Source organism: Felis catus, chromosome E1, assembly GCF_018350175.1.
Source record: "Felis catus isolate Fca126 chromosome E1, F.catus_Fca126_mat1.0, whole genome shotgun sequence".
NCBI classification, from domain to species: Eukaryota; Metazoa; Chordata; class Mammalia; order Carnivora; family Felidae; genus Felis; species Felis catus.
Window position 1 is genome coordinate 2,440,603 of NC_058381.1, and position 23,385 is coordinate 2,463,987.

A 23,385-nucleotide genomic window follows, 5' to 3' on the forward strand; every position below is an offset into this window, starting at 1 on the left:
TGCTCTATACAGTTGTTTTCCTCAACTCTGGTTTTGTCTTTTTTTTAAGATTTTAATTTTAAGTGATCTCTACGCCCAACGTGGGGCTCAAACTTACAACAGCAAAAACAAAACAAAAAACAAAAAAAAACCCTTACAACCACGAGATCAAGAGTCACGTGCTCCACTAACTGAGCCAGCCAGGTCTCTGTTTTTAATCTTTCTGTGAAACATTTTATTTTTATGGTGCCGCCTGGCTCGCTTAGTTGGAAGAGTGTGCAACTCTTGATCTTGGGGTGTGGGTTTGAGCCCCAGGTTGAGTGTAGAGATTACTAAAAAAAAATAAAAATTGTAAACAATTAAAAAGAGGCACCTGGTGGCTCAGTCGGTTGAGTCCAACTCTTGGTCTCAGCTCAGGTCTTGATTTCAGGGTTGTGAGTTCAAGCCCTGCATTGGGCTCTGCACTGGCATGAAACCTACTTAAAATTATTTTATTTTCTTTTGCAACCATGTTTTTAGCCACTGGGAAATATTGCTTTCTGATTGTTCCTTTTTCATGTAGTATCTACTTCTTATGTTATGAATGTTTTGTCTTCTTCAATCTCTTTAAGGGACGCCTGGGGGGCTCAGTCGGTTAAGCATCTAACTTCCGCTTTGGCTCTCTCTCTCTGCCCCTCCCCTGCTCGTGCTCTGTCTCTGTCTCTCTCTCTCTCAAAAATAAATTTAAAAAAATAATAATAAAAAACATTAAAAACAACAACAAAAAACAATCAGGGGCACCTGGCTGGCTCGTCGGGTAGAGCATGTAACTCCTGACCTCAAGGACGTGAGTTTGAGCCCCGTTTGGGGTGCAGAGATTACCTTAAAAAAAAAAAGGCTAAAACAAATCAGCTGATTATCAATAGAAATATCAACTGACCGTTTACACTTTAAGACTATTTGAGCCTCTCACCTTGTTGTGTAAATTCTCCATGATTCCACCCTAACCCTTACCTACCTTAATCAACAACCCCTGTTCCTGCCCCTGCATGGGAACACCTGCTTGAAACCAGACTTCCAGGTCTCAATAAATGTCATGGGCTTGCCCATTTCCCTATGAGGTGTCAGACCTTTGAGGGGCAAGCAATAAAGTCTAATTTGTCTTCTCAACAGTTTGTTCTAATGACGTTTGGGGAACCAGCATTTGACAAGGTGCTGGGAACATAGTGAATAAAGTCCTCATAGAATTTACCTTCTAGAAATAGACGCTTCTTCTAGAAGCAGAAGCCAGAAAATGTATAATTTTATACTTTACAATGTAGATGGGGAGATAGTAGCCAATCTATCATTATAAATTGTGAGAGCTGAGAAACCGATAAGCGGTACCAGAACAGAGAATGAGGGAAGTTTGGATCCTGTTTAGAAAAGATCTGGAAAACCCTCCAAAATGACTTTGAGCTGGGGTGGTCTGAGTGTCCCAAGTATGGGGAATAAAAGTGATGAGACCCTGAAGGAGGAAGGTAGGTCAGCAGGTTCCAGAACAAAAGGGCAGGACGACACAGAGCCTCAAGGCAGAAGGTTCTCCACACACTTCCCTTAGAATCACTGCTTTACCCTATTTAATTATTCCTCTTGCAACAGAATTGTTTGCTAATCCTTTTTCACAGCAAATGTGCTGAAGTGAATGTTAACAGGTGAAATGCATTCTTTTTAGTTTTTTTTTTATTTATTTATTTTGAGAGCGAGGGAGAGAGACAGTCCTAGTGAGGGGAGGAAAGAGAGAGGAAGAGAGAGAATCTCAAGCAGGCTTTGCACGCTCACCGAGGAGCCCGGCGAGGGGCTCGAACGCAGGAAACCGTGAGATCATGACAGGAGCTGAAACCAAGAATCCGAGGCGCCCCATGTGTTAAATGCATTCTTGAGGGTCCGGCTTTTACCAAATTCATTTATAGGGCTCTCCTAGCTCTCCTTGAGTTCATTTAGGCCCTGTGATTACCGGAAGCAGCCCGTGTGTTTCCAGACACATGCATTTGGGGAACACTAACGGGGCGGAGGATGACGCAACCCACCGCCAGATGCTCACGTTTTTTAACTGACCACCAACCGATCTGCCCCGAGTAGTGAAAACAGGACCCGCGTTAACCATGTCCTCAGGTTCTTTTCCAGTTCCTCGTGATGGGCTTTTGAAGAGGGAAGGGGGTTCAGAGCTGAGCTGACAGCCAAGAAAGAATTCTTGAGACATCATTGGTGCAAAACAAGATGATTTTATTAAAGCACGGGGACAGGACCCCTGGGTAGAAAGAGCTGCCCCGGGGGGTTGTGAAGGCTGCTTATATACTAAGGCGTTGGGGAGGTGAAGACCAAAGGGAGGTTTCCAGAAGGACTTTGATGCGCCAGAGAGGACTCCTAAGATACCCAAGGCCCAGCCATTGTCAGGCTAAGGCTGTTTTCCCCTCCAGTGAGGCATCGACAGGAGGACGGTAGGGGCTTCCTGGAGAAATGTTCTCTGGATTTGCCTCAGTGGGCTGCCGGTTATCCGGACATTTAATGTCACCTGCCATTTCCTTCTTTTTTTTTTTTTTAATTTTTAATGTTTTATTTTACACTTGAGACAGAGAGAGAGAGCAGGGGAGGGGAGGGGCAGAGAGACGCAGACAGAATCTGAAGCAGGCTCCAAGGCTCGGAGCTGTCAGCACAGAGTTCCAAGCAAGGCTTGAACTCACAATGAGCTCATGACCTGACCCCAAGTCGGAGGCTTAATCCACGGAGCCACCCAGGCGCCCCATACCTATTTCCTTCTCGCCTGTGTTCCCCACATCACTAGGGAGGGGAGGGTGATGCTGGGGCCCCAGGAAACTGAGTCTACAGGTGTCTGGAGATGAGGCTATCGATAAGATTGCCTTTTTCTTGTATTTTACTAAAATATTTACAGGCTGATGGGAGACTCAGGTCCTGCACGACTGTGATCTCTATCAGTTAACCATTCGTTTTTCTTTCCTCTCCTTTGTTCTCAGGCGGCCGGGAGTGCCTGAGGAATAGCACACACATCCCATCTCGGGGGTGGGGGCAGGGGAGGGCGGGGAGGGGGGGGATCGTGCTGGCTTGCGCTTGGCCCTCAATGGGCCTTAGGCTCTCTCATCACTTGCACGGAAGTACCGGCCTGCGGTGCAGCCGATAAAGTCCAAACTTGCTCTGGCCCCAACCACACCGCGCGGTGACCTCGGGCAGGAGCCTGAAATCAACTAGACCCGTCGGAGGCGCGGGGGTCCCGCCGCCGCCGCCGCCAACGCCGCCGCCGCCGCCGCCCCCGGGCCGGGTGGAGGCCCCGCGCGCCGCGACCCCGCCGCCCGCGCCGCCCCCCTCGGGCCGGGGCCCCTCCCGCCAACCCCGGCCCCGCGGGCGCACGGGGCCGACGGCGCGGGCCTCCTCCCGGGGTCTGCGCGGTGCACGCGCCCGGCCGCCCGCGCCCCGGCGCACGAGCAGCGTCCGGCTTCCTGAGCGCTCCCCTCCCCGGGCGCGTCCGTCGCCCCTCCCTCTCCGCCGCCCGCTCCGCCCGCTCCCCCTCCCTCGCCCCCGCGGGTCCCGGGAGGGGGGGGCGGCGCGGCAGGCACAGCCCCCCGCCCCCATGGCCGGCCGTCGGAGCCAGAGGCGGAGGGGGCTCCTGGGGGAGCCGGGCACCGCCCTGCTGGCCCCGCTCGCGCTGGGCCTGGGCCTGGCGCTCGCCTGCCTCGGCCTCCTGCTGGCCGCGGTCAGCCTGGGGCGCCGGCCCCCGCCGCCCGCCCAGGTGAGGCCCCTGCGGCGCAGCCCTCCCGGGGCCGGCCCGGAGCCGCGTCTGCGGAGCGGCGGGCGCGGCCGGGTGGGCCGAGGGCTCGGGGCCAGGAAGATGGGTGGAGGGTGAGATGTCAGGTGGAGGAGGGCTGGGTGACGCTGCGTCCTTCCCAGCAGGAGCCTTCCCAGGGGGAGCTGGTGGCAGAGGAGGACCCGGACCCGCCGGTGAGTGGCCGTGGGCGGCGGGCGCGCGCGTCTGGGCGTGGGGAGCGTGTGCGAGCGGAGGGTGCGGGGTGTGCCCTGGCGGCGCCGGCCGCGCGTGTGCGCGGGGGTGTGCACCGCCGTGCACGGGTAAGCGAGGGGGAGAGAGGGTGACGGCTGCGTGCAAGGGGTCTGGGTCACCTGAGTACGGAGTGTTTATTGGCCGCGGGTGAAGGGGGGGTGTGAGACGGGGGGGGGGGACCTTGCCTCCCCTTGGACCCCCCCCCAAGGCTTCTGTGCCTGCTGCTGGCTGGTGCCTCTCCTGACGGGGCCCCCTGTCGGTCTCAGTTTACGTCTCTGCTGGTCCCCAGGCAAGACCCTGGTTTAGCCCTGCCCTTAATTCCCTTAGGAACTGAATCTCCAGATAGAGGAAAGCCGAGATGCCGGGCCTTTCCTGAAGCGGCTGGCGCGGCCTCGCAGAAGCGGTGAGCACCCCTTATCCCACCTTCCGGAATAGGAACAGTGACGGGTCTGCCGTGGCTTCTGCACTCATTATTGCGTTTGTTTGCCCTAATAGCCCCACAAAGCGGGCAGAGCCGAAACCACGAACCTCACTGACAGGCGGGATGGAGAAACTGAGGCACAGACAGTGTTGGGGCAGGGCGGGGGGGGGGGTTCACAGTCATGCAGCTAACCAGTTGAGGCACGCTCAAACCTAGAATTCTGGCCCTCTCTCTGAAGCCTGTTCCATCACTTGGACCTGCTTCTCATTTCAAACCCTACGCCAAATGGAAGGAGGGATGGTCTGGGGTTAGGAGAGCCCTGGGGTCCTGATGGAGACACAGAGGGGCGTTGGGGAGTCAGGGGCCCGGGCCCAAATAAGCTAAGAAACTTCTGAATGGGATGATCGTATGACTACAGGCCCAGGTTTGCACAGGACTGTCCCAGCTGACAAGTGTTTTGTCAGTGCGATTATTAATAGCAAGACTTTTGCTCTCAGAAACAACCCAGTTTGGATGAGAAATGATATAGTCACTCTACTTGTGGAGGGAGATAAGGCCTGAGGTTCTGAGGACAGGAGCCTGGACCAGAAGGGGGATGCTGGGCTTCTGCGAGGGAGAAGGGGCTGGAGAGTGGCTTCTGGGCACTGTTTTGCCCATCTGTCTTTCCTTGATTCTCAGCACCCAAAGGCCGGAAAGCAAGGGCTCGCAGAGCGATCGCAGCTCACTATGAAGGTGGGTGATGGGGGAGCTATGCCCAGGGAGGGCGGGTGGTGGAGGGGCAGGCCAGGTCTCACCCACCCTTTCCTGTGTCTTACAGTTCACCCACGACCGGGACAGGACGGAGCGCAGGCCGGTGAGACCCCATTCCCACCTGCCCCTGCTCTCCCCCTGCCCCCCACGGCACTGACCTCCTGGAGAAGGAGCCCCTCAAAACCTTTCCCTTCCCACCGTCCTCCCTGCCTTCAGCTGGGGAACCCCAGAAGCCAGTTCAAGAAAATCTTCAGGGGCTCGGTTCTCTCAGCCCCCACACCTGGACTTTGTCTGTGACCCAGGCGTGGGAACCCAGGCAGTCTGCCCCCACCCAACCATTAGGCCTCACTCTTGTGCAAGAAGCACATTGGATTCTTCCCTCCTCTCCCCCCGCCACCCCCCTCCCGTATTCTATGAATCTTCACCACTCTGATCATTTTTCTCAAAATGTTTCTACTAGGCTCTTTTCCACCTTTACCCGACCTCCCAACTCAGCACTATGACCTCAGAACCTCAAACCCAGTCTCTGGCCCCTTCCCCTCCCAGACTCTCCCCCCCCCCCACTACTCTCCCCCCCCCCCCCCCCCACTACTCCATCCCACCTGCGTTGCCAAGGCCTCTAAGTGAAGTAGATAGATTCGGTATGTGGCTTGAGGCTAGCGGCTTGCTTATGAGTCGGCTGTGCAGGGGAAGGGGAAGGAAGGAATCACAAATGACTTCTCGGTTTTGAACTTGGGCATCTTTGGGAATCGTGATGCCATTTATTTTTTTTTTAACGTTTATTATTGAGAGAGAGAGAGAGACAGAGCATGAGCAGGGGAGAGGCAGAGAGAGAGGGAGACACAGAATCCGAAGCAGGCTCCAGGCTCCGAGCTGTCAGCGCAAGGCCCGACGCGGGGCTCGAACCCAGAAACCACGAGATCATGACCTGAGCTGAAGTCAGACGCTTAACCGACTGAGCCACCCAGGCGCCCCTAATGATGCCATTTATTGAGGTGGCGTTAACCAGGGGAGAAATGGGTTGGGAGATACGTAAATTAATCATTAAGTTTTTAATAATCAGCCAGCGGCTTCCACAAATAGCTGGCCGGACATCGTGGGCCGGCTCAGGCTAGGTCAGGACGCGAATAGTCAGGCGCCACAGCCACAGACGTGGTATTTAGAGCTGTAGGATTGCATGAAACACCGCGAGGAAGAAGCACCCCCAGAGTGAGTTCCTGAGGCTCTCGGGACATCCAGAGGGGAGGCCAAAGACAGCCCAGTGGACGCTGAGAAAAGCAACCGGACAGAAGGGAAGAAACCGGGGAGGGGAGTGTCCTGTGATCTGGGAGAAGACTCAGTCTCACCCAGGAGGGTGTGGCCATCTGCGCCCCATGCAGCTGAGTGGTCACATGAGATGACCGCTGGGTTTGGTAACCTTAAAAGTCAGCTGGTGACCTGGACATGGGCGGTTTCAGTGGCCCCGTTAGGGTGGACGCCAGAGTGGATTGGGTTAAGAGAAAATGGGAACTAGGAATTGGAGACGGTGACAACCCTTTCTAGAAGTTTCTCTGTGACGCGCGGAGCAACAGGCCAGTAGCTGGAGGGAGCTGCGTATGGAGGAAGGGTGCAGTCCTTCTGGTGATGAGCAACCCTACAGGGGTCTTCGCCAACGGCTACTGAATGGAACATTCATCCGGTCTCTGCAATAGCCCTAAAAGGAAGCTGTCAGCACGGGGCCCGATGCGGGGCTCGATCTCACGAACTGCGAGATCATGACCTAAGCCAAAACCGAGAGGTGGGCGCTTAACCGACTGAGCCACCCAGGCGGCCCGGTAGATAGAGGCCACTTAACCTGTGTGAGGCCTCGAGGATACCCAGGGGTGGAGCCCGGGTTTGAACCCAGCCAGCGCGGGCTTGTGTCCCAGACATGCCTGGTGCGGGGGTGGGGGGAGCCTGCAGGGCAGCGTCCAGGAAGGGGGCCAGGGGTGGGTTCCAGAACCAAGAGAGGAACACATCATCCCCTGGAGAATGTGACGACAGGTCAGTTTTTAGTGCTGGTGGGGGGACGTGAGGGAGCCCTTGCGTGATGACTTCTAGGTCCTCGGGAGAATGAGGAGGGTGGGCGGGGGGTGAGCAGAGGTGGTACAAAACGCTTGTCTTGAGGACTACAAGAGCGAGCCTCGTGGGGAGGAGCAGGAAGGCTGCCAGGCTACAAAGAATGTCCATTTGAGGTTTGTGGTAGTGACATCGGCGGACATCGTGGTCCCAGGGACCCCGTGCCCCCTGGCCACAACCAGCCTTCGCCCAGCCTGGTCCCATAGTGGGGCGCGCCCTCCCTCCTTCTCTCCCCCTCCTCTTCAGGCCCCAGGCCGGCCTTCCTCCCCTCCAGATGGGCCATTTATTTTAGCAGCTACCCAGACATTCATTCGTCCCCTGACGGAACACACACGCACTGAGCACCTGCTGTTGGTAAGGACCGGGCCGGGCGCCCACGGGGGATGATACCCAGACCTGTTTGCGAGAAAAAGTCACTGTCTAGGAGAGGAGACAGGCATAGGGATTTGCCAGTTACGGTAGGCTGGGACAGGAACAAGAATGAAAGTAGCCAGAGGTAGGCGGTGGCCAAGAGGAAGACACCCAACTTTACAGTGGAGTCGGGATTCCTGTCTCAAAGAGGCGTGGGCCCTGAAGCGCGAATGTAAGATGGACCAGGGGTCAAGGGCGTGCCAGGTGGAAGGAGCCGCTTGTGCCAAAGCCCCGAGTCTGGCAAGAGGATGACGAGGCCGGGCGACCAGGAGAAGCCTAGCGTGGTCGGAGGGAATTGCTGCTGGAACAGCATGAGACTCGAGGTTGGACGAGAATATGGAGCCGGGCCACACAGGCGTTCTGGAAGTCATTCCAAGGTCAAAGCAAGTAGAGGCAGGCTCACATCTGCGTTTTTGAAACCTCACTCCCCGTGGCTGTGTGTAGGGAATATACTGGAGCCGGGGACCCGGGAGACCGGGGGGGGGGGGGGGGGGGCAAGGAGGAAGGAGGCTGGGAAGAATCCCGGTGAGAGTGGCGGAGACCACACTGGGGGGGCAGAGAGGGGCCGGGGTACCCCGTGGGGGCAAGAACCCGGAGCCAGATGCGGGAACAGAGACAGAAGGTGAGGCCGGGGTAGAGGGGCCGCGCTCAGTTTGGGTCCGGATGATATTACGGTCCGATGGTGATGGCACAGTGAGCGGGGTGAGGAGGACGCAGGAAAGAGCGGGGCTGGAGGCCCACATGGGAGTCTGCAGGGTGACGGGTATCTCGTAGGTGGGCAGGAGAACGCCCGCCAGGCGTTACCACGTCCTTGCGAAAGTAGCAAGGACAGCGCCCCGGGGCTGGCAGAGGGGGAAGGCCGCCAGCGAGGCCGGGGACAGCAGCCGCCAGAGCCACACGAAGCCACAGCCGGGGGGCCACGTTGGCCACCCCCCTCCTTCCTCCCACCAGTGTCCCCTGGGCGCCCACTCCGAGCAGGCCCAGCCCCGGGGGCCACGGCACAGTAGACAGTAAGGCCGGGTGGGACCCCACGCTTCCTCCTGTGTAACTAAACCGGATGACTTCCTGCGACGGCAGCTGCTCCGAAGGCGGGGGGCCGTGGCGAGCAGGTGAAAGACAGGCCGGACTGGCCACGCCAGGGTGGCCGGGGAAGGGTTCCCAGCGGAGTCGGGATCTGGCCGAGGGAAGGTGCCGGGTGTGCGGCCGGAACAGGAAGGAGGTGGGAGTCCTGTGAGCTGGCGCAGCGAGAGGAGAGGTGACGTTGGAGAGGTGGACTGGGGCGGGCCTGGGAGGACCCGGGAAGCCACTTGAGTTGTGCGCTGTCATTTTAGTGTTTACCTTCTTTGCAATTTGTAACTGGTCCAGCTCTAGAGTGGTGTTTTTTTGTTTGTTTTGTTTCTCCAGTACATCTTTATGGAGCTGTGCTTCACGGTTCATACAATTCGCCCATTTAAACTCTATTTTTAAAAGTTTATTTACTTATTTTGGGGTGGGGGGGCAGAGAGAGAGGGCAAGAGAGAGAATCCCAAGCAGGTTCCACGATCCCAGAGGAGCCCAACAAAGGGCTCAATCCCACGACCCTGGGATCACGACCTGAGCCAAAATCAAGAGTTGGACGCTCAATTGGCTGAGCCAGCCAGGCGCCCCCATAGCATTTCTTTTTGTGGTTGAATAATTTCTCATTGTATGGCTATACCACAATTTTCCTTACCCATTCATCGTCTGATGGACACTTGGGTACCACTTTTTTTTTTTAATGTTTATTTTTGAGAGAGAGAGAGAGAGAGAGCACAAGCAGGGGAGGGGCAGAGAGAGAGGGAGACACAGAATCCAAAGCAGGCTCCAGGCTCTGAGCTGCCAGCACAGAGCCCGATGCGGGGCTTGAACTCACGGACCGCGAGATCGTGACCTGAGCTGAAGCCGGATGCCCAACCGTCTGAGCCACCCAGGCGCCCCTTGTTATTTTCAATTTTAATAACCCCAGTAGTATACGATTCAAGTACCGTATATGGTCTCAAAGTAAAACAGACAAACAGTAGAGACAGGGGCTTCCGGGTGGCTCAGTTGGTCAAGCATCTGACCCTTGCTTTCAGCTCAGGTCATGATCTCAGGGTTCGTGGGATCAAGCCCCTCGACAGACTGTGCTGAACATGGAGCCTGCTTGGGATTCTCTCTCTCTCTCTCTCTCTCTCTCTCTCTCTCTCTCTCCCTCTGCTTTCCCCCCACTCATGCTCACTCCCCCCTCCAAAATAAATATTTAAAAAAATATTTAAAAAACTAGAGACACAAAATATCAACCCCCCCCCCCACCTCTCCTTCCATCTGGCTCTTCTCCCCAGAAGTGGCTGGTGACGGGTTGCTCCCGACCCCTCTGGTCACACATACGTTGCATTTCTGCACGGAACTTCCTATTACACTACAGGCTCCGTGGGCCGTGACTCCACCCGGGGCCCGGGGCCACGTGTCTGTCTTCCGGGCCCAGCGGGCCCCCGAGTCTTCTGTACCCGATGGGTCTTTGGGGAGTGTGAGGAAGTCCTGGAAAGGGACTCTCCCCGATCTCTGAACACCCACATTCAGGTGTGGACGGGACGGTGAGTGGCTGGGAGGAGGCCAAAATCAACAGCTCCAACCCACTGCGCTATGACCGCCAGAGCGGGGAATTTACAGTCACTCGGGCTGGGCTCTACTACCTGTACAGTCAGGTAAGCCCCACCTGGCTCCGGGGGGGGAAGTGGGAACCGGGGGACAAGGGTCCGGGGCACGGGGCGGGGGGGCAGCTCCAGGTGGGCGGGGAGCTCGGGCTTTGGGCTGGGGTTGGGGGGGGTGGATCCCTGGGTCACCGAGGACAGGGGACACGGAGACCGTACGCCTCCTGCCTCCCCGTAGGTGCACTTTGACGAAGGGAAGGCCGTCTACCTGAAGCTCGATTTGCTGGTGGACGACGCGCTGGCCCTGCGCTGCCTGGAAGAATTCTCCGCCACGGCCGCCAGCTCCCCGGGGTCCCAGGTCCGCCTCTGCCACGTGTCTGGGCTGTTGCCCCTCCGGCCAGGGTCCTCCCTGCGGATCCGCACCCTCCCCTGGGCCCATCTCAAGGCCGCCCCCTTCCTCACCTACTTCGGACTCTTCCAGGTTCACTGAGGGGCCCCGGTGGCGCCCCGGGCCCCACCCTCCGCTGCTCCTCGCCCCAGACCTGCCCCCCCTCTGCAGGCTGCTTGGGCTGTTCACATGTTGCCACGCCACATAGATAACCCCCTTCTCCTCTGACACCCACTCCCCCCTGCACCTCACTAGCTCCTGAACCCCTGGTCTTTCGACGCCCCCCCCATTTATCTCCTGACTCCCCGCCCTGGCCACAACCTCCCCACCCTGCCCCCGGACACTGTGTCTACTCTACTCTGGGTGAGGGTGGGTCCCCACCGCCTGTTCAGGCACTAAGAGGGGCTGGACGCCAGGGAGACTGAGACGGGGCCAGGAGTTCCCAAACGTGAGGGCTAAGAGCAAGACGAGATCCTTCCCGATAATTCCCTGTGGATTTTTAAAACAGATACTATTTTTATTATTATTGTGACAAAATGTTGATAAGTGAATATTAAAGAGAATAAGCCACGGTCTCTCTCTCTCTTTTTTTTTTTTTTTTTTCAACGTTTTTTATTTATTTTTGGGACAGAGAGAGACAGAGCATGAACGGGGGAGGGGCAGAGAGAGGGGGAGACACAGAATCGGAAACAGGCTCCAGGCTCTGAGCCATCAGCCCAGAGCCCGACGCGGGGCTCGAACCCACGGACCATGAGATCGTGACCTGGCTGAAGTCGGATGCTTAACCGACTGCGCCACCCAGGCGCCCCTCTTTTTTTTTTTTTTTTAATGTTTTTGAGAGAGAGGGAGAGAGAGAGAGACAATGCACGAGTAGGGGAGGGGCAGAGAGAGAGAGAGAGAGACACAGAATGTGAAGCAGGCTGCAGGCTCCGAGCTGTCAGCACAGAGCCGCACGCGGGGCCCGAACCCATGAACCGTGAGATCGTGACCTGAGCCAAAGTCGGAAGCTTAACTGACTGAGCCCCCCAGGCGCCCCCACCGTCTCTCTGTTGGGACTTAGGGAACAGTTCTCAGGGTAGCCGAGGGCCATGGCAAGGGGGGCTGGGCATCGAAGGGTGGGGTGCGGGACGGCTGGGACTCCAGGGCAATGTACAGGCTCGGGAATGGGGACCCACATGCTTCTGACCCCTGAGGCATGAACAGAGAGTCAAAAGGCAAACTGCCAGGAAAAAAAATCAATCCTCTGCCCAAGGTCCAGCAGAAGCCGCCTCATTTACCTAGGAGGCGGGCTTCCTCCCGAGGGTGATCCCTGGCTGGGAGGAGCGGGAGCCTCTGGACATTCAGCAGGTGCGGGCCCAAGCCCTGGCCTGGATGTGGGGTGGGAGCAGGCTCGCAGGGGAGCTCGGGGTCAGGAAGCAGGACGCGGCCGGGGGAGTGGGGGCGCCTGGGTCCAGGGGAGGAACCTTCCAGCGGTAGGGTGCTTGGGGCCGTCTCTTTCTCTCTTTGACCAGAGCCTTATGTAAGAGCTTTTCTCGGGAAACAGGAAGTCCTGCTTGCCAAGTTCAGCACAGGGAGTAGCGCAGGCCTTATTCCAACACACCCGGCCTGGCCCTAACCCCAGAACTCGGCCAGTTTCTGGCTTCCGCGACCCTGGTTCTCCTCCCCATCCGCCCCCTCCCCTCCTTTTGCACGTTCAGTCATTCCCAGCCAACTTGCCCAGAGACCTCTCCCGTGGCTCCGCCAGAGGGTCTCCCGCCCTCACCCCTTGACCCCCAAGCTGCCCAGCTTGTCCCTCCATCCCTGCTCTTGGCACTGTGCCCCGGGGCAGCCGACCTTCCCTCCCCCACTCCTGGGGCCCTCCCAGGGTTCCCGTGCTCGGGCTGCTTCCTGGGTGTCACTGGCAGTCCCGTCCTTCCTAGACAGATTGTCACCAAATTCTCCCGAGGCTGGAGAAGGGTGTGGGGGGGAGGGGGGCGGGGAGCGTGTCTCAAGACGCCACCGGCCCCGCAGTGGGGTGCCAGGAGCTCCAGCAGTGCCCCTCGCCGGTTTTCCTCCTCCTTCCTTTTCATTCTCAAGTTCCTTTTTATTTCTCCCTTGCGTAACACTCTTCTTCTTCCCTTCTGCACCCCCACCCTCCCCACCACCTCCTCGCCACCCCACTCCTGAGGCCACTGCTCTCTGCAGGGTCCCCAGCTCATGCCAGCCTCGTCTCCTTCCTTGCCAGCCCCCAGAGGGCCACCGGGAGACATGGGGGGCCCGGCCCGAGAGCCGGCGCTCTCAGTCGCCCTCTGGTTGAGTTGGGGGGCGGCTCTAGGGGCTGTGGCGTGTGCCATGGCCCTGCTGACCCAGCAAACAGAGCTGCAAAATCTAAGGAGAGAGGTGACTCGGCTGCAGAGGACTGGAGGGCCCTGCAAGGAGGAAGAAGGGCATCCGTGGCCGAGCCTCCGGGAGCAGGTGAGTGAGGGGAGAAGGGCGTGGGGGAGAAAGGGATGGATGGCGGGGCCATCTCCGGACCTCTTGGTTCTAGCCTCTCGGTCTGTAAAGTTTTGAGTAGGTGCAAGAGAGGGTCCCAGGTTTGGAGGTCAAGGGAGCAGCCATTCCGGGAAAGGAAATTGTTAAAGATTAATGCTTCTCGTACCTAACAGATCCTGGAGGAGAGCCAGCACCGAGACTCAGGTTGCTGGGGAAAAGTGCATGAGAGATGTGAGGCACTCCTGGGGCGGAGGGAGGGGGCGGGCTGGGAAGAGAGGCTGCCTGGGACCCTTGCATCTCAGCCTAACCCCGACCCTCTTTCCGTGAGCAGAGCCCTGACGCCCTGGAAGCCTGGGAGAATGGGGAGAGGTCCCGGAGAAAGAGAGCAGTGCTCACCCATAAACAGAAGAGTGAGGCCTCCGGGGTGCAGCCGGGGTGGGAGGTGATCCAGCCGCATGGGGATCTGGGGACGGTTATCCGCAGCCAGGGTGAGGGTGGAGGGGCTGAGCACAGGGCGGCCGGGGCAGGTGGGCACTGCTCAGATTCCCCTCTCTCCTCAGAGAAGCACTCCGTTCTGCACCTTGTCCCCATCAACATCACCTCTAAGGGTGAGCAGTTTTCTTCGATAACGGCTTTTGGGGAGGGGCCGGGTTGGGGAACTGGGGGGCTGGCACCTGGGCCCAAGAGACTCCTGGGGGCGAAGAGTGTCTGAGAATGCAGGGAGATCCTGACTGCCCCACCCCTCACCCCCAGAGGACTCTGATGTGACAGAGGTGATCTGGCAACCAGCTCTGAAGCGTGGGAGAAGCCTGGAGGCTCAAGGATACGTTGTTCGAGTCTGGGACACTGGAGTTTATCTGCTGTATAGCCAGGTAATCCCAAACATACCCTACGCCTCATGTGGGGGGGGCCGGAGGTCTGTTCTCCCAGGGCCCGTAAGTCCTGCTACTGAGAATTCCTGACCCTTCTGTTCATACCAAACTTAGAAGACCCTCCTTCCTTCCTTGGCTCTCTTGTCCAGGCTCCCGAGGCCTCCCAGCACTGAGCCATCTCGTTTCTCCTCCGTTCCCTGCCAGGTCCTGTTCCACGATGTGACTTTCACCATGGGTCAGGTGGTGTCCCGGGAGGGCCGGGGAAGGCAGGAGACGCTATTCCGTTGTATACGAAGTATGCCTTCCAATCCGGACTGGGCCTACAATAGTTGCTACAGTGCAGGTGGGAGCCCTGTGGGCGGTGGAGGGGGGAGGGGTCGTGAGAAGAGCAGGGTCTCTCTGACCCCGGGGAGGGGGGGGGGGTGGTGACGAGGAAGCTCCGGCAGGGGGTTGGAAGCCTGGGTGGAGAGGTGGCTCTGGAATGAAGGACAGAAAGCGCAAGAGAGGTTGAGCTGGAGAAGGGAGGGGAGACGTCATTCTGCGTGACCGTGACCTCACTGAGCATCTCTTCTCTCCTCTCAGGTGTCTTCCACCTACACCAAGGGGATATTCTGAGTGTCACAATCCCCCGGGGAAGGGCGAAGCTTAGCCTCTCGCCATCTGGAACCTTCCTGGGCTTTGTGAAACTGTGATTTTGAGGTGGTCTCAAGCTCGGAAGACTGGGGTGGGGACATACTGGAGGCAGCCAAGAGCTAACAGGAACAGAGGCTTCTTCTAGGGTTGACTGGAACCCTGGGTTTGACGACTCACGAATCTCCGTGCCTCCCTTTTCCCTTTCCGCCCCCATCCCCTGGACTTCGACTTCACGGATATTAAAGAAGTGTAATCTCTTGCTCTCGTCCCCCATCCAGCCCCACATTCTTGGGGGGTGGGGGGAGAAAAGGGGGGCAGTGCCAGGCCTTGGTGGAGACCTACTTTAAGTCCCACTGGAATGCTTCCAGAACAGCACCACCATCTAGCGGCAGCTTGAGAGAAGCAGCCTGCCTGTTGGCAGAAGTCCACGAAGCCTCCCTCCACTCGGGAAACTCCTGGTTCCCCACGCCACACCTCTCTCCAGGTACCCGCTGCCTCCTCCCTCCACAAGAAGCCCCGCCCTCACCTCCCTCTCCACCAACGGGGCCCCGGCTCGGCTCCCATGACTATCTCCAGGGGTGTGTTTATTGTGCGCCCGTCTGTGGGGGGGGGGGGGTGCCCGACGACGACGACGACAGTCCCTTTGCAGACACACCACCCTACGGGTGCCAAGTTCCGCCTTTCCTGCCCTCCGCTCCCCTAGCGTGACGGGCCCTCCAAGCCTCTCGGGGCTGGGACGGGTCGCCGGGCAGCCTGGGGTAAATCTTGGCCCGAATGCTGGTCTTCCTTCACTCCTCGAGCTTTCTTTCTGCTCAAGACCCGCTTAAACTTAAATAGGAGAGTAAACGACGTCCCCCGCTGCCTTGCCTCAGCCCCGTCCCTGTACCGGGATCTCCCGGCCCTCCCGGCTGTCCTCCGGCGCGCCGCCGGGGACCGAGGTACCAAGGCCCCGGGGTTCGGGCCCCGCCAGCGCCGAGAAGCGCTACGCAGCGGGACACGCAGCGGTGGGGGACGCGCAGGCGCAAAAGGGAGCGCGATGGGCTAGTCGCGCCCGGCCGGGAGCCGCCAGCGTGCGCAGGCGCAGCCCTGCACGGGGCTCGGGGGCGGGACGGTCCCGTGGCGTCTACGTTCGGGGGTAGGCGGGACTAGGCGCGCGCTGGCCGCGCCGGCGCTGTTCGCCGGCTGTGACGTACTAATCGTGCGCCGCCAGCGCCGGTGGGCCTGGGGCTCGCGGGAGGGGAAGGAGGAGAAGGAGGAGGAGGAGGAGGGGGAGGTGGTGGAGGTGGAGGCTGGAGCAGAGCAAGCGGCGGCCGCGGCGGGGCGGCTCGGCGGCGCGGCGCGCGGCCCAGAAGCGTTGGAATCCTGAATTGAGAGGGCTGCGCCTGAAGACAGCAGGAGTGGCGGGGCCGCCGCCGTCGCCGGAGAGATGAGCCGGGAAGCTTGAGGCCGGAGACGCCCGCCCTCGGGCCCGTCCGCCCGGCTTCCCCGCTCCCGGTGAGGACGCCCCCTACCCTTCCCCCAGCCCTGCCGCGGCCTCTCCCATTCCTGGATCTCATTCCCACCAAACCGGGGCCCAGGAGGCCCTCGAAGGGGCTTCTTCAGGCCCTCGGGCGCCGAACTGTCCAGGACCAAACCGGTGTGGGACGCATTCTGGCCCCCGGGAGCGGAGCAGGAGAGGGGGCTGGGCCAACCTGGCTCACGCGGCTCAGTTCTGTCCCAGCGGCTTGATCCGGCTGCCTGAGCACCGGTTGGGTTCTCTTTCAGTTTCCCTTAACATTCTTCCGTTTTCGTTAGATTTTACTACCTGAACCATAGCCCTGGGATCCCCATTCCCTCCTGAGACGACCTGAGCACGCCCGTACCCTCCCCACCCCACCCCATTCATTCCGAGGTGGTAGAGCACTCTCTCCCCACTCTAGACCCCGGTTTCCCCGTGGAAGCTGTGTCCTCAGGTATCTCTGTATCCTGTCAGGAGTCTCCTGCTGAGCCATTGCCCTTACTAGGTTCTCAATTAGGATACTCCTGGTGGCATTAAATACTGACAATGGTGGCTTTAACCTGGGGGTCCGAGTAATAAGATCCTGCTGCTTAGCCATTCTCCCTTGCTCCTCTGTGGTCGGGGGAGAGATGGGGGCATGGACTCTGAAGGGCCCCTGTGGGTCTTGTTAACCGAAAAGATCGGAAATTCGTAGGGGTTTTGCGCTTTTTCCTCTTTTCTTAGGTTATTTGTATCTGATTCCAGAGGAGGCGTGCTGAGGAAGAGAGGCAGGATTTGGGGTGCGGGGTGTTTGCATTCTGACACTCTAACCATTGTTTTACAGGCTACCGGAAGATGAAAGAGACTATACAAGGGACCGGGTCTTGGGGGCCTGAGCCTCCTGGACCTGGCGTGGCCCCGGCTTACTCAAGTCCCAGGCGGGAGCGTCTTCGTTGGCCCCCACCCCCTAAACCCCGACTTAAATCAGGTGGAGGGTTTGGGCCAGATCCTGGGTCAGGGACCACAGTGCCAGCCAGACGCCTCCCTGTCCCTCGGCCCTCTTTTGATGCGTCAGCTAGTGAAGAGGAGGAGGAAGAAGAGGACGATGAGGATGAAGATGAGGAAGAGGAAGGGGCAGCTTGGAGGCTGCCCCCCAGATGGGGTCAGCTGGGAACCTCCCAGCGGCCTCGCCCTCCTCGCCCTACTCATCGGAAAACCTGCTCCCAGCGCCGCCGCAGAGCCATGCGAGCCTTCCGGATGCTGCTGTACTCAAAAAGCACCTCGTTGACATTCCACTGGAAGCTTTGGGGGCGCCACCGGGGCCGGCGGCGGAGCCTCGCACACCCCAAGAACCATCTTTCACCCCAGGAAGGGGGTGCGACACCACAGCTGCCATCCCCCTGCTGTCGTTTTGACTCCCCTCGGGGGCCACCTCCGCCCCGGCTCGGTCTGCTAGGTGCTCTCATGGCTGAGGACGGGGTGAGAGGGTCTCCACCAATGTCCTCTGGGCCCCCAGTGGAGGAAGATGGATTAAGGTGGACTCCAAAGTCTCCTCTGGACCCTGACTCCGGTAAGGTGGGAATGGGGTGTGGGAAGGGTGGGGGCAGGGTTCAGATCCAGGAGGATTGGGAGCCTCTTGCTGTGGTGAGAGCCGGGCCTAAGGAAGGTGGGACGGCAGAGCGAGGGGGTCCAGAATAGCTGTGAAATGTCTTAAGCCCCACTTTGAGCAAGATCTAAGTCTGGGGAGACGGTCAAGGCCGGGTGACAGAGTCCCCGAGCCGAGTAGGCGTCCTGTGTACAGACGAGAACGGGAGATGAGGTTTAGAAAAGTTAGTCTTATTATCCACGCAAGCTCCCTTTTCGTTTGGCCTTTCCGAATAAAGGGGCCCTTGCCTGTGCATCTGCGAAGGGTGCCACTCTAGTGCTGGGATGGGATTTCTCTGCAGTTACCACCTGTATAGCCGTGTGTGACATTCGCACTCGGAATGTTTCTTTCGGGGACGCAAGCAGACCATGTCAGGCTGTGTTTTAATCAGTCCCTGGAGTATTTATCGAGCCTTCGGTGTGCACCGGGTGCCGTACTCGGTGCCAGGTATATATGGTGGTGGTAAATGTCTCGGACGTGTGCCTCTCTCCGAGTCTTAAGTCTTTTTTTGCTTCTGTGCCGAGCACCTCTTCTCTTCAGTTCCTCTGTAACCTGTTAGACATGCTTCTCTCACGCTTTACGGTTTCCATCCCCTAGAGTTCCTATCGGGAGATTCCGTTTCGGTTCCTCCCCGTGGTCTTAGAATTTGTATCGTTTGATCTCACCATTGTTCCTCGATCTTAGCCAATTTCTCATCCCCATCCTGTTTCCCCTGCGCTGTAGGCCTCCTCTCCTGTACTCTTCCCAATGGCTTTGGGGGACCACCTGGGCCAGAAGGGGAGCGAGGCCTGGCACCCCCTGACGCCAGCATCCTCATCAGCAATGTGTGCAGCATCGGGGACCACGTGGCCCAGGAGCTTTTTCAGGGCTCAGACCTGGGCACCGCAGAAGAGGCGGAGCGGCCCGGGGAGAAGGCCGGCCAGCACAGCCCCCTGCGAGAGGAGCATGTGACCTGCGTGCAGAGTAAGGGAGCCCAGACGGCCGGGCCTTCTCTTCTCTCATCCAGCTCCTAAGTTGGAGTGTGGAGGCCTCACACGCTCCTCTTCCTCTCCACTCAGGCATCTTGGATGAATTCCTTCAGACTTACGGCAGCCTCATTCCCCTCAGCACTGATGAGGTGGTGGAGAAACTGGAGGACATCTTTCAGCAGGAGTTCTCTACACCTTCCAGGTGAGGCAGGACAGGGGGGGGTCCTCAGAAGAGGGCCGGGGCCTGAGGGACCCTAGGGGTCAGGGGTCGGGAGAGAATGCTGCCCAGAGGGACCGACGCAGGGGAGGAGGAGGGAGCAGGGACCGAGGGGGAGGAATCTGCAGGTGAAGCGCGAAGCCCCTGTAAGCAGATGGGGGCAGTCCTTCCCCGGCCCCCTGAAATATGCCCCGTGCTCACGTGCCTCCTTCCAAGGAGCGGGCCCTTCAGCAGGCCCTCGGAAGGCTACGCGAGCCCCGACGGGGACTAGTTGAGACAGATCCTGCTTCTGGGCAGTAGAAGGTCCTTCTGTATGCCCTAGCCCCCTCGTCTCTTGTGTGACTCCACCCTTGGCCTACTCAGGAAGGGCCTGGTGCTGCAGCTCATCCAGTCGTACCAGCGCATGCCAGGCAACGCCATGGTGAGGGGCTTCCGAGTGGCCTATAAGCGGCACGTGCTGACGATGGACGACCTGGGGACTCTGTACGGACAGAACTGGCTCAATGACCAGGTGAGGAGGAGGGAGAAACGGGCCCCGAAGGGGATGTGGGGAGCAGGGTGTCTGGGGCCCTCTGCTCGGGGGAGCCCTGTGCCCATGCTGCGCCCTCCATGGCAAGTTGCCGCCTGTCTTCTCCCCAGGTGATGAACATGTATGGAGACCTGGTCATGGACACGGTCCCTGAAAAGGTAGGCCTGACAGGGTACTTCAGTCCCCAGGAGAACTTCTGCAGATCCCAGCAGCTTTTGCACTCCCTTTGATCTCTTCCCTTTTCACGGAGGGAGGATCTTTGTTTGGGGGAGAGGTGGTAAAAGGCGGTCTGTTAAATTCAAACCTGTAACCTAGGTCCTGAACTTCTCTGTTCCTTTCCCCCCAGTCGGCAGTGGTTCTCCCTGTGGCTCACCCCACCAGTTGGGAGGGGCAGCAGGAAGAGAATTGGGTTTCTGCCCCCAGTGGATTGCAGTGGAGGTTGTTGAAACTGGCCCTTGGAGCCCCAGTGACATGGAGCGGACTGGGCGGAGGAGACTTGGCAGGGAGGCCTGAAGCTCTTTTAACTCCATCCAGCTCTTTTGTGTCATTGGCACAGGTGCATTTCTTCAACAGTTTCTTCTACGATAAACTCCGTACCAAGGGTTATGATGGGGTGAAAAGGTGGACCAAAAACGTGAGTTGCCAGTTCACGTGTATGTGGGTAACGCCTTGCCTGTAAAGGATTAGAGTTCCGCTTTCTAGGAGTCCCTTCCCTGAGGCTGCTCACTCAGTCTTTCAAGTAACATGGGTCTTCTGTGTGTTCGGTACTGTCGTGGGCAGCAAGGACTCGGTGTTAAGTAAGGAAGACTTCTCGCCTTCGTGGAGTGTGAATAAGTAAGTTAAATTTCAGCTAGCGTTAGGCGCCGTGAACAAATTAAAAGGGAGATGTAGTAGCGTGGAATGTGGGTGGCTCCGGGAAGGCCACTCTTCTCTGAGCCTGGAATGACGAGGGCCCGGTCACGTGTGGCTCGGGGGCAAGAGTGGTTTAGGCGAAGGGGACGGCGAGTACGTGGGACACAAGGTGAGACTGTGGGGGGCCCAGAAGGCCCACAGGAGTGTCTGGTGTGGTTGGGGCAGGGTGAGCGGGGGGAATATGATCAGAAGCTTGGCCAGGGCTGATCGCGTGGGGCGTGGAGGCCGCCGTCACCGTGTGCGCTGAGGCGCCGTTGACGAGCCTTAAGCAGGCTGGGAAGAGCCTCCTGTTTTGACGGAGATTGGAAGTGGGGCAAGAGTGGGAGCAGGCGGACTAACTAGGAGGCGAGCAAAGGAGGCGAGACAGACGCTCGACCAGGATGCTGAGGGAGGAGCAGGAGCGCTCTCTAGGATGGGTTTTGCAGGTAGAACCGAAGTACTTTCTGGAGGGTTGGACGAGGGAATGAAGAAAAACTCGGAATCAGGGTGATGCCTGGGTTTGTAGCAGACGTTACTGGGGAAGACAGGAGAGAGCACTTTTGGCGAGGGGGCAAAGATAGTTCTCGTTAGTTTCCCTGCCCTGCAATTCCAAGGCCAGGAAATTTCTACAGTGAGGTAGGACCGTGGGCTGCAGCATTTCTTAGTTTCTGTCCCCAGGCTCAGGAGCTCACACCCTCCCCGACCTGGCAGGCCTACTGCTCCCGATAGAGGTGGGGGGACCTACAGTGAAAGAACTTGGCCTCTGCATACTGCATCTGAGTCCCACCTCTGCCCCTTCCGTGACCTTCAGCAAGTTGCCTAGTCTTCTAAGCTGCCGTTTCCTCCGTTAGATCGAGGGAGGGAACTTCCTCGGAGGATTGTTGTGGTAACTGACCGACCAGTTGCCGGGGACCCAGCGTTGTCCTCGGTGTGACTTAATTCTCAGAACAAACAGAGGAGGTAGCGGCTGTCGTTTCCAGTGAAGAGAACGGAGGCGTATAGAGTGGCTCGCCCATGGCCACGAGCTAGGAAAGGCAGGAGCTAGATCTAAACCCCCCCAGTCTGGCTCCAGAGTGCTGAGCCTCGGTTCTTCGCTCCTGAGCACTGGTACCTTTAATGTGTAGAAAGTACCCGGGCCATCCTGGGCTCTCAGGTGTGTGCTCTGACACCGCCCCTTCCGGTGGAGGGCTGGGCCTTGTACCCTCCCATGCGGCTTCCTGCCAGCGCCTCCACTCGTCTCTAGACCCCTCGTGACGGTAGGCGGGACTCTCGTGCCCTCTGACCAGACCCCTGGCACTGCCCCCTTTAGGTGGACATCTTCAATAAGGAGCTACTGCTGATCCCCATCCACCTGGAGGTGCATTGGTCCCTCATCTCGGTTGACGTGAGGCGACGCACCATCACCTACTTTGACTCGCAGCGCACCCTGAACCGCCGCTGCCCTAAGGTCTGAGTGGGAAGGAGGGAGGCGGGAAGAGTGGGGAGGAAATCCAGTGGCGGCACTCGAGGCGGAAGGGTGGGCCTGGGGCCTCTGAGGAGCAAACCTGGGCTTGGTGCCTGTGACCACCATACCCCGGGCTCCTGTGGGAGACACCGGGCATCGCTCCCTCCTTTTCTCCGTCTGCACAGCATATTGCCAAGTACCTACAGGCAGAGGCCGTGAAGAAAGACCGGCTGGATTTCCACCAGGGCTGGAAAGGTTACTTCAAAATGGTAAGTTTCTAGAGGGAGGAGTACGGGGTGGTGACAGAGGTAAGGCAGGAGGCAGAAGTTGAGGCCACACCCCTAGGAGCCTCCAAACGAAGGGCCTGCCTTCTTCTCCTTTTCTAGAATGTGGCCAGGCAGAATAATGACAGTGACTGCGGTGCCTTTGTGTTACAGGTAAGCAGATGGCAGCTGGGTTAAAGGGCTGGGCAGGAGGAGGGAGGCTGTTCTGCAACCCGCCCCCGCCCCGTTGCTCACAGCCCCTTGTGGAGCAGAGAGTAACCTTAGGTGTCAGAAAGCGCAAACATGGATTTCGTCGGCTCTCCTGGCTTCCCCGTCCCACATCGGGACTGGGTCTCTTGCTCCTTGGTTTCTGGCCCTAAGAAGAGTGGCCTCCTAACCGCCAATGCAGAGTATTTTAACACCGGGTATTTCAGGTACCAAGAGCAGGGATTTTAGACTTTGAGCCCCAGGCTGGGGCACCTTGGCTCCCTTTGTGAAATGTGGATGTTCTCTGAAAGTTCCAGGGAGGTGGATCTCACTCACACGAAGGGGGTAGCACAGGTCCTGACTTGGGGGGTGGGGGATGCTCACGGCCTGCTTTGTTAACACCCAGTACTGCAAGCACCTGGCGCTGGCCCAGCCATTCAGCTTCACCCAGCAGGACATGCCCAAACTTCGTCGGCAGATCTACAAGGAGCTGTGTCACTGCAAACTCACTGTGTGAGCCTCGGATCCCAGGCCTCAAGCCCGTTTATGAATGGGCGTGGGGACTTGGGGGACCCTTCCTTCCCAAGAAACTCCCATTCCTTTCCTCTCTTGCCTCTCCCCACCCAGTTCCCTTTTGGTTTTTCATATTTAAATGTTTTAATTGATTTCTGTATTTTTTTTTTCCTTTTGAGAGAATACTTGTTGATTTCTGATGTTCAGGGGGTGGCCATGAAAAAGCCTCTTTTTTCTCTGTGCCCTGGGGGAGCGTGGCCTTGCGGCCTGGGTGGGGCAGCCATCCATCCCCCTTCTGTGTGCAGGGGCGGGGGCAGGAAAATCTGTGCTGGGGGTGGAGGGCGGGCAAAGGGATTCCGGCCTGCCAGATCTTCAAACTTTTTTTTATATATATATATAAATGCCACGGTCCTGCTCTGGTCAATAAAGGATCCTTTGGAGATATACAGTGGTGGTCGTCCTTAAGGGGCATCAAACTAGTGGATATGCTCGCTCTCAGGCTTTGATTCAGCAGCCCCTGTTAGCTCCCC

General features: G+C 58.3%; 3 protein-coding genes across 4 annotated transcripts; all 3 read left to right on the top strand.

The window, feature by feature from the left end:
* The first annotated feature begins 3,430 nt into the window (after positions 1-3,430).
* Positions 3,431-11,299, top strand: LOC101098755 (TNF superfamily member 12). Of its 2 annotated transcripts, none has more exons than XM_023243851.2 (7): positions 3,431-3,742; positions 3,901-3,951; positions 4,337-4,412; positions 5,109-5,162; positions 5,248-5,283; positions 10,266-10,390; positions 10,575-11,299. In XM_023243851.2, the coding sequence occupies exons 1-7, from the start codon at positions 3,584-3,586 to the stop codon at positions 10,824-10,826; spliced, it is 753 nt and encodes a 250-aa protein (XP_023099619.1). In that variant the 5' UTR covers positions 3,431-3,583; the 3' UTR covers positions 10,827-11,299. The 2 variants fall into 2 exon arrangements, with proteins under 2 accessions (XP_023099619.1, XP_023099620.1); XM_023243852.2 differs by having other exon boundaries at positions 3,433-3,742; positions 3,904-3,951.
* A 1,621-nt stretch (positions 11,300-12,920) lies between these two features.
* TNFSF13 (TNF superfamily member 13) lies at positions 12,921-14,962 on the top strand. The gene is given in 6 exon segments (NM_001171065.1): positions 12,921-13,178; positions 13,528-13,606; positions 13,757-13,804; positions 13,950-14,068; positions 14,273-14,411; positions 14,651-14,962. Coding segments are annotated over 6 exon segments (753 nt in total). The 3' UTR covers positions 14,761-14,962.
* A 1,094-nt stretch (positions 14,963-16,056) lies between these two features.
* SENP3 (SUMO specific peptidase 3) lies at positions 16,057-23,299 on the top strand. The gene is made up of 11 exons (XM_003996174.5): positions 16,057-16,195; positions 17,023-17,748; positions 18,547-18,786; positions 18,882-18,993; positions 19,372-19,519; positions 19,648-19,695; positions 20,094-20,171; positions 21,738-21,875; positions 22,058-22,141; positions 22,259-22,309; positions 22,749-23,299. Exons 2-11 carry the CDS (start codon positions 17,034-17,036, stop codon positions 22,857-22,859), a joined length of 1,725 nt encoding a protein of 574 aa, XP_003996223.1. The 5' UTR covers positions 16,057-16,195; positions 17,023-17,033; the 3' UTR covers positions 22,860-23,299.
* Positions 23,300-23,385: the final 86 nt, after the last annotated feature.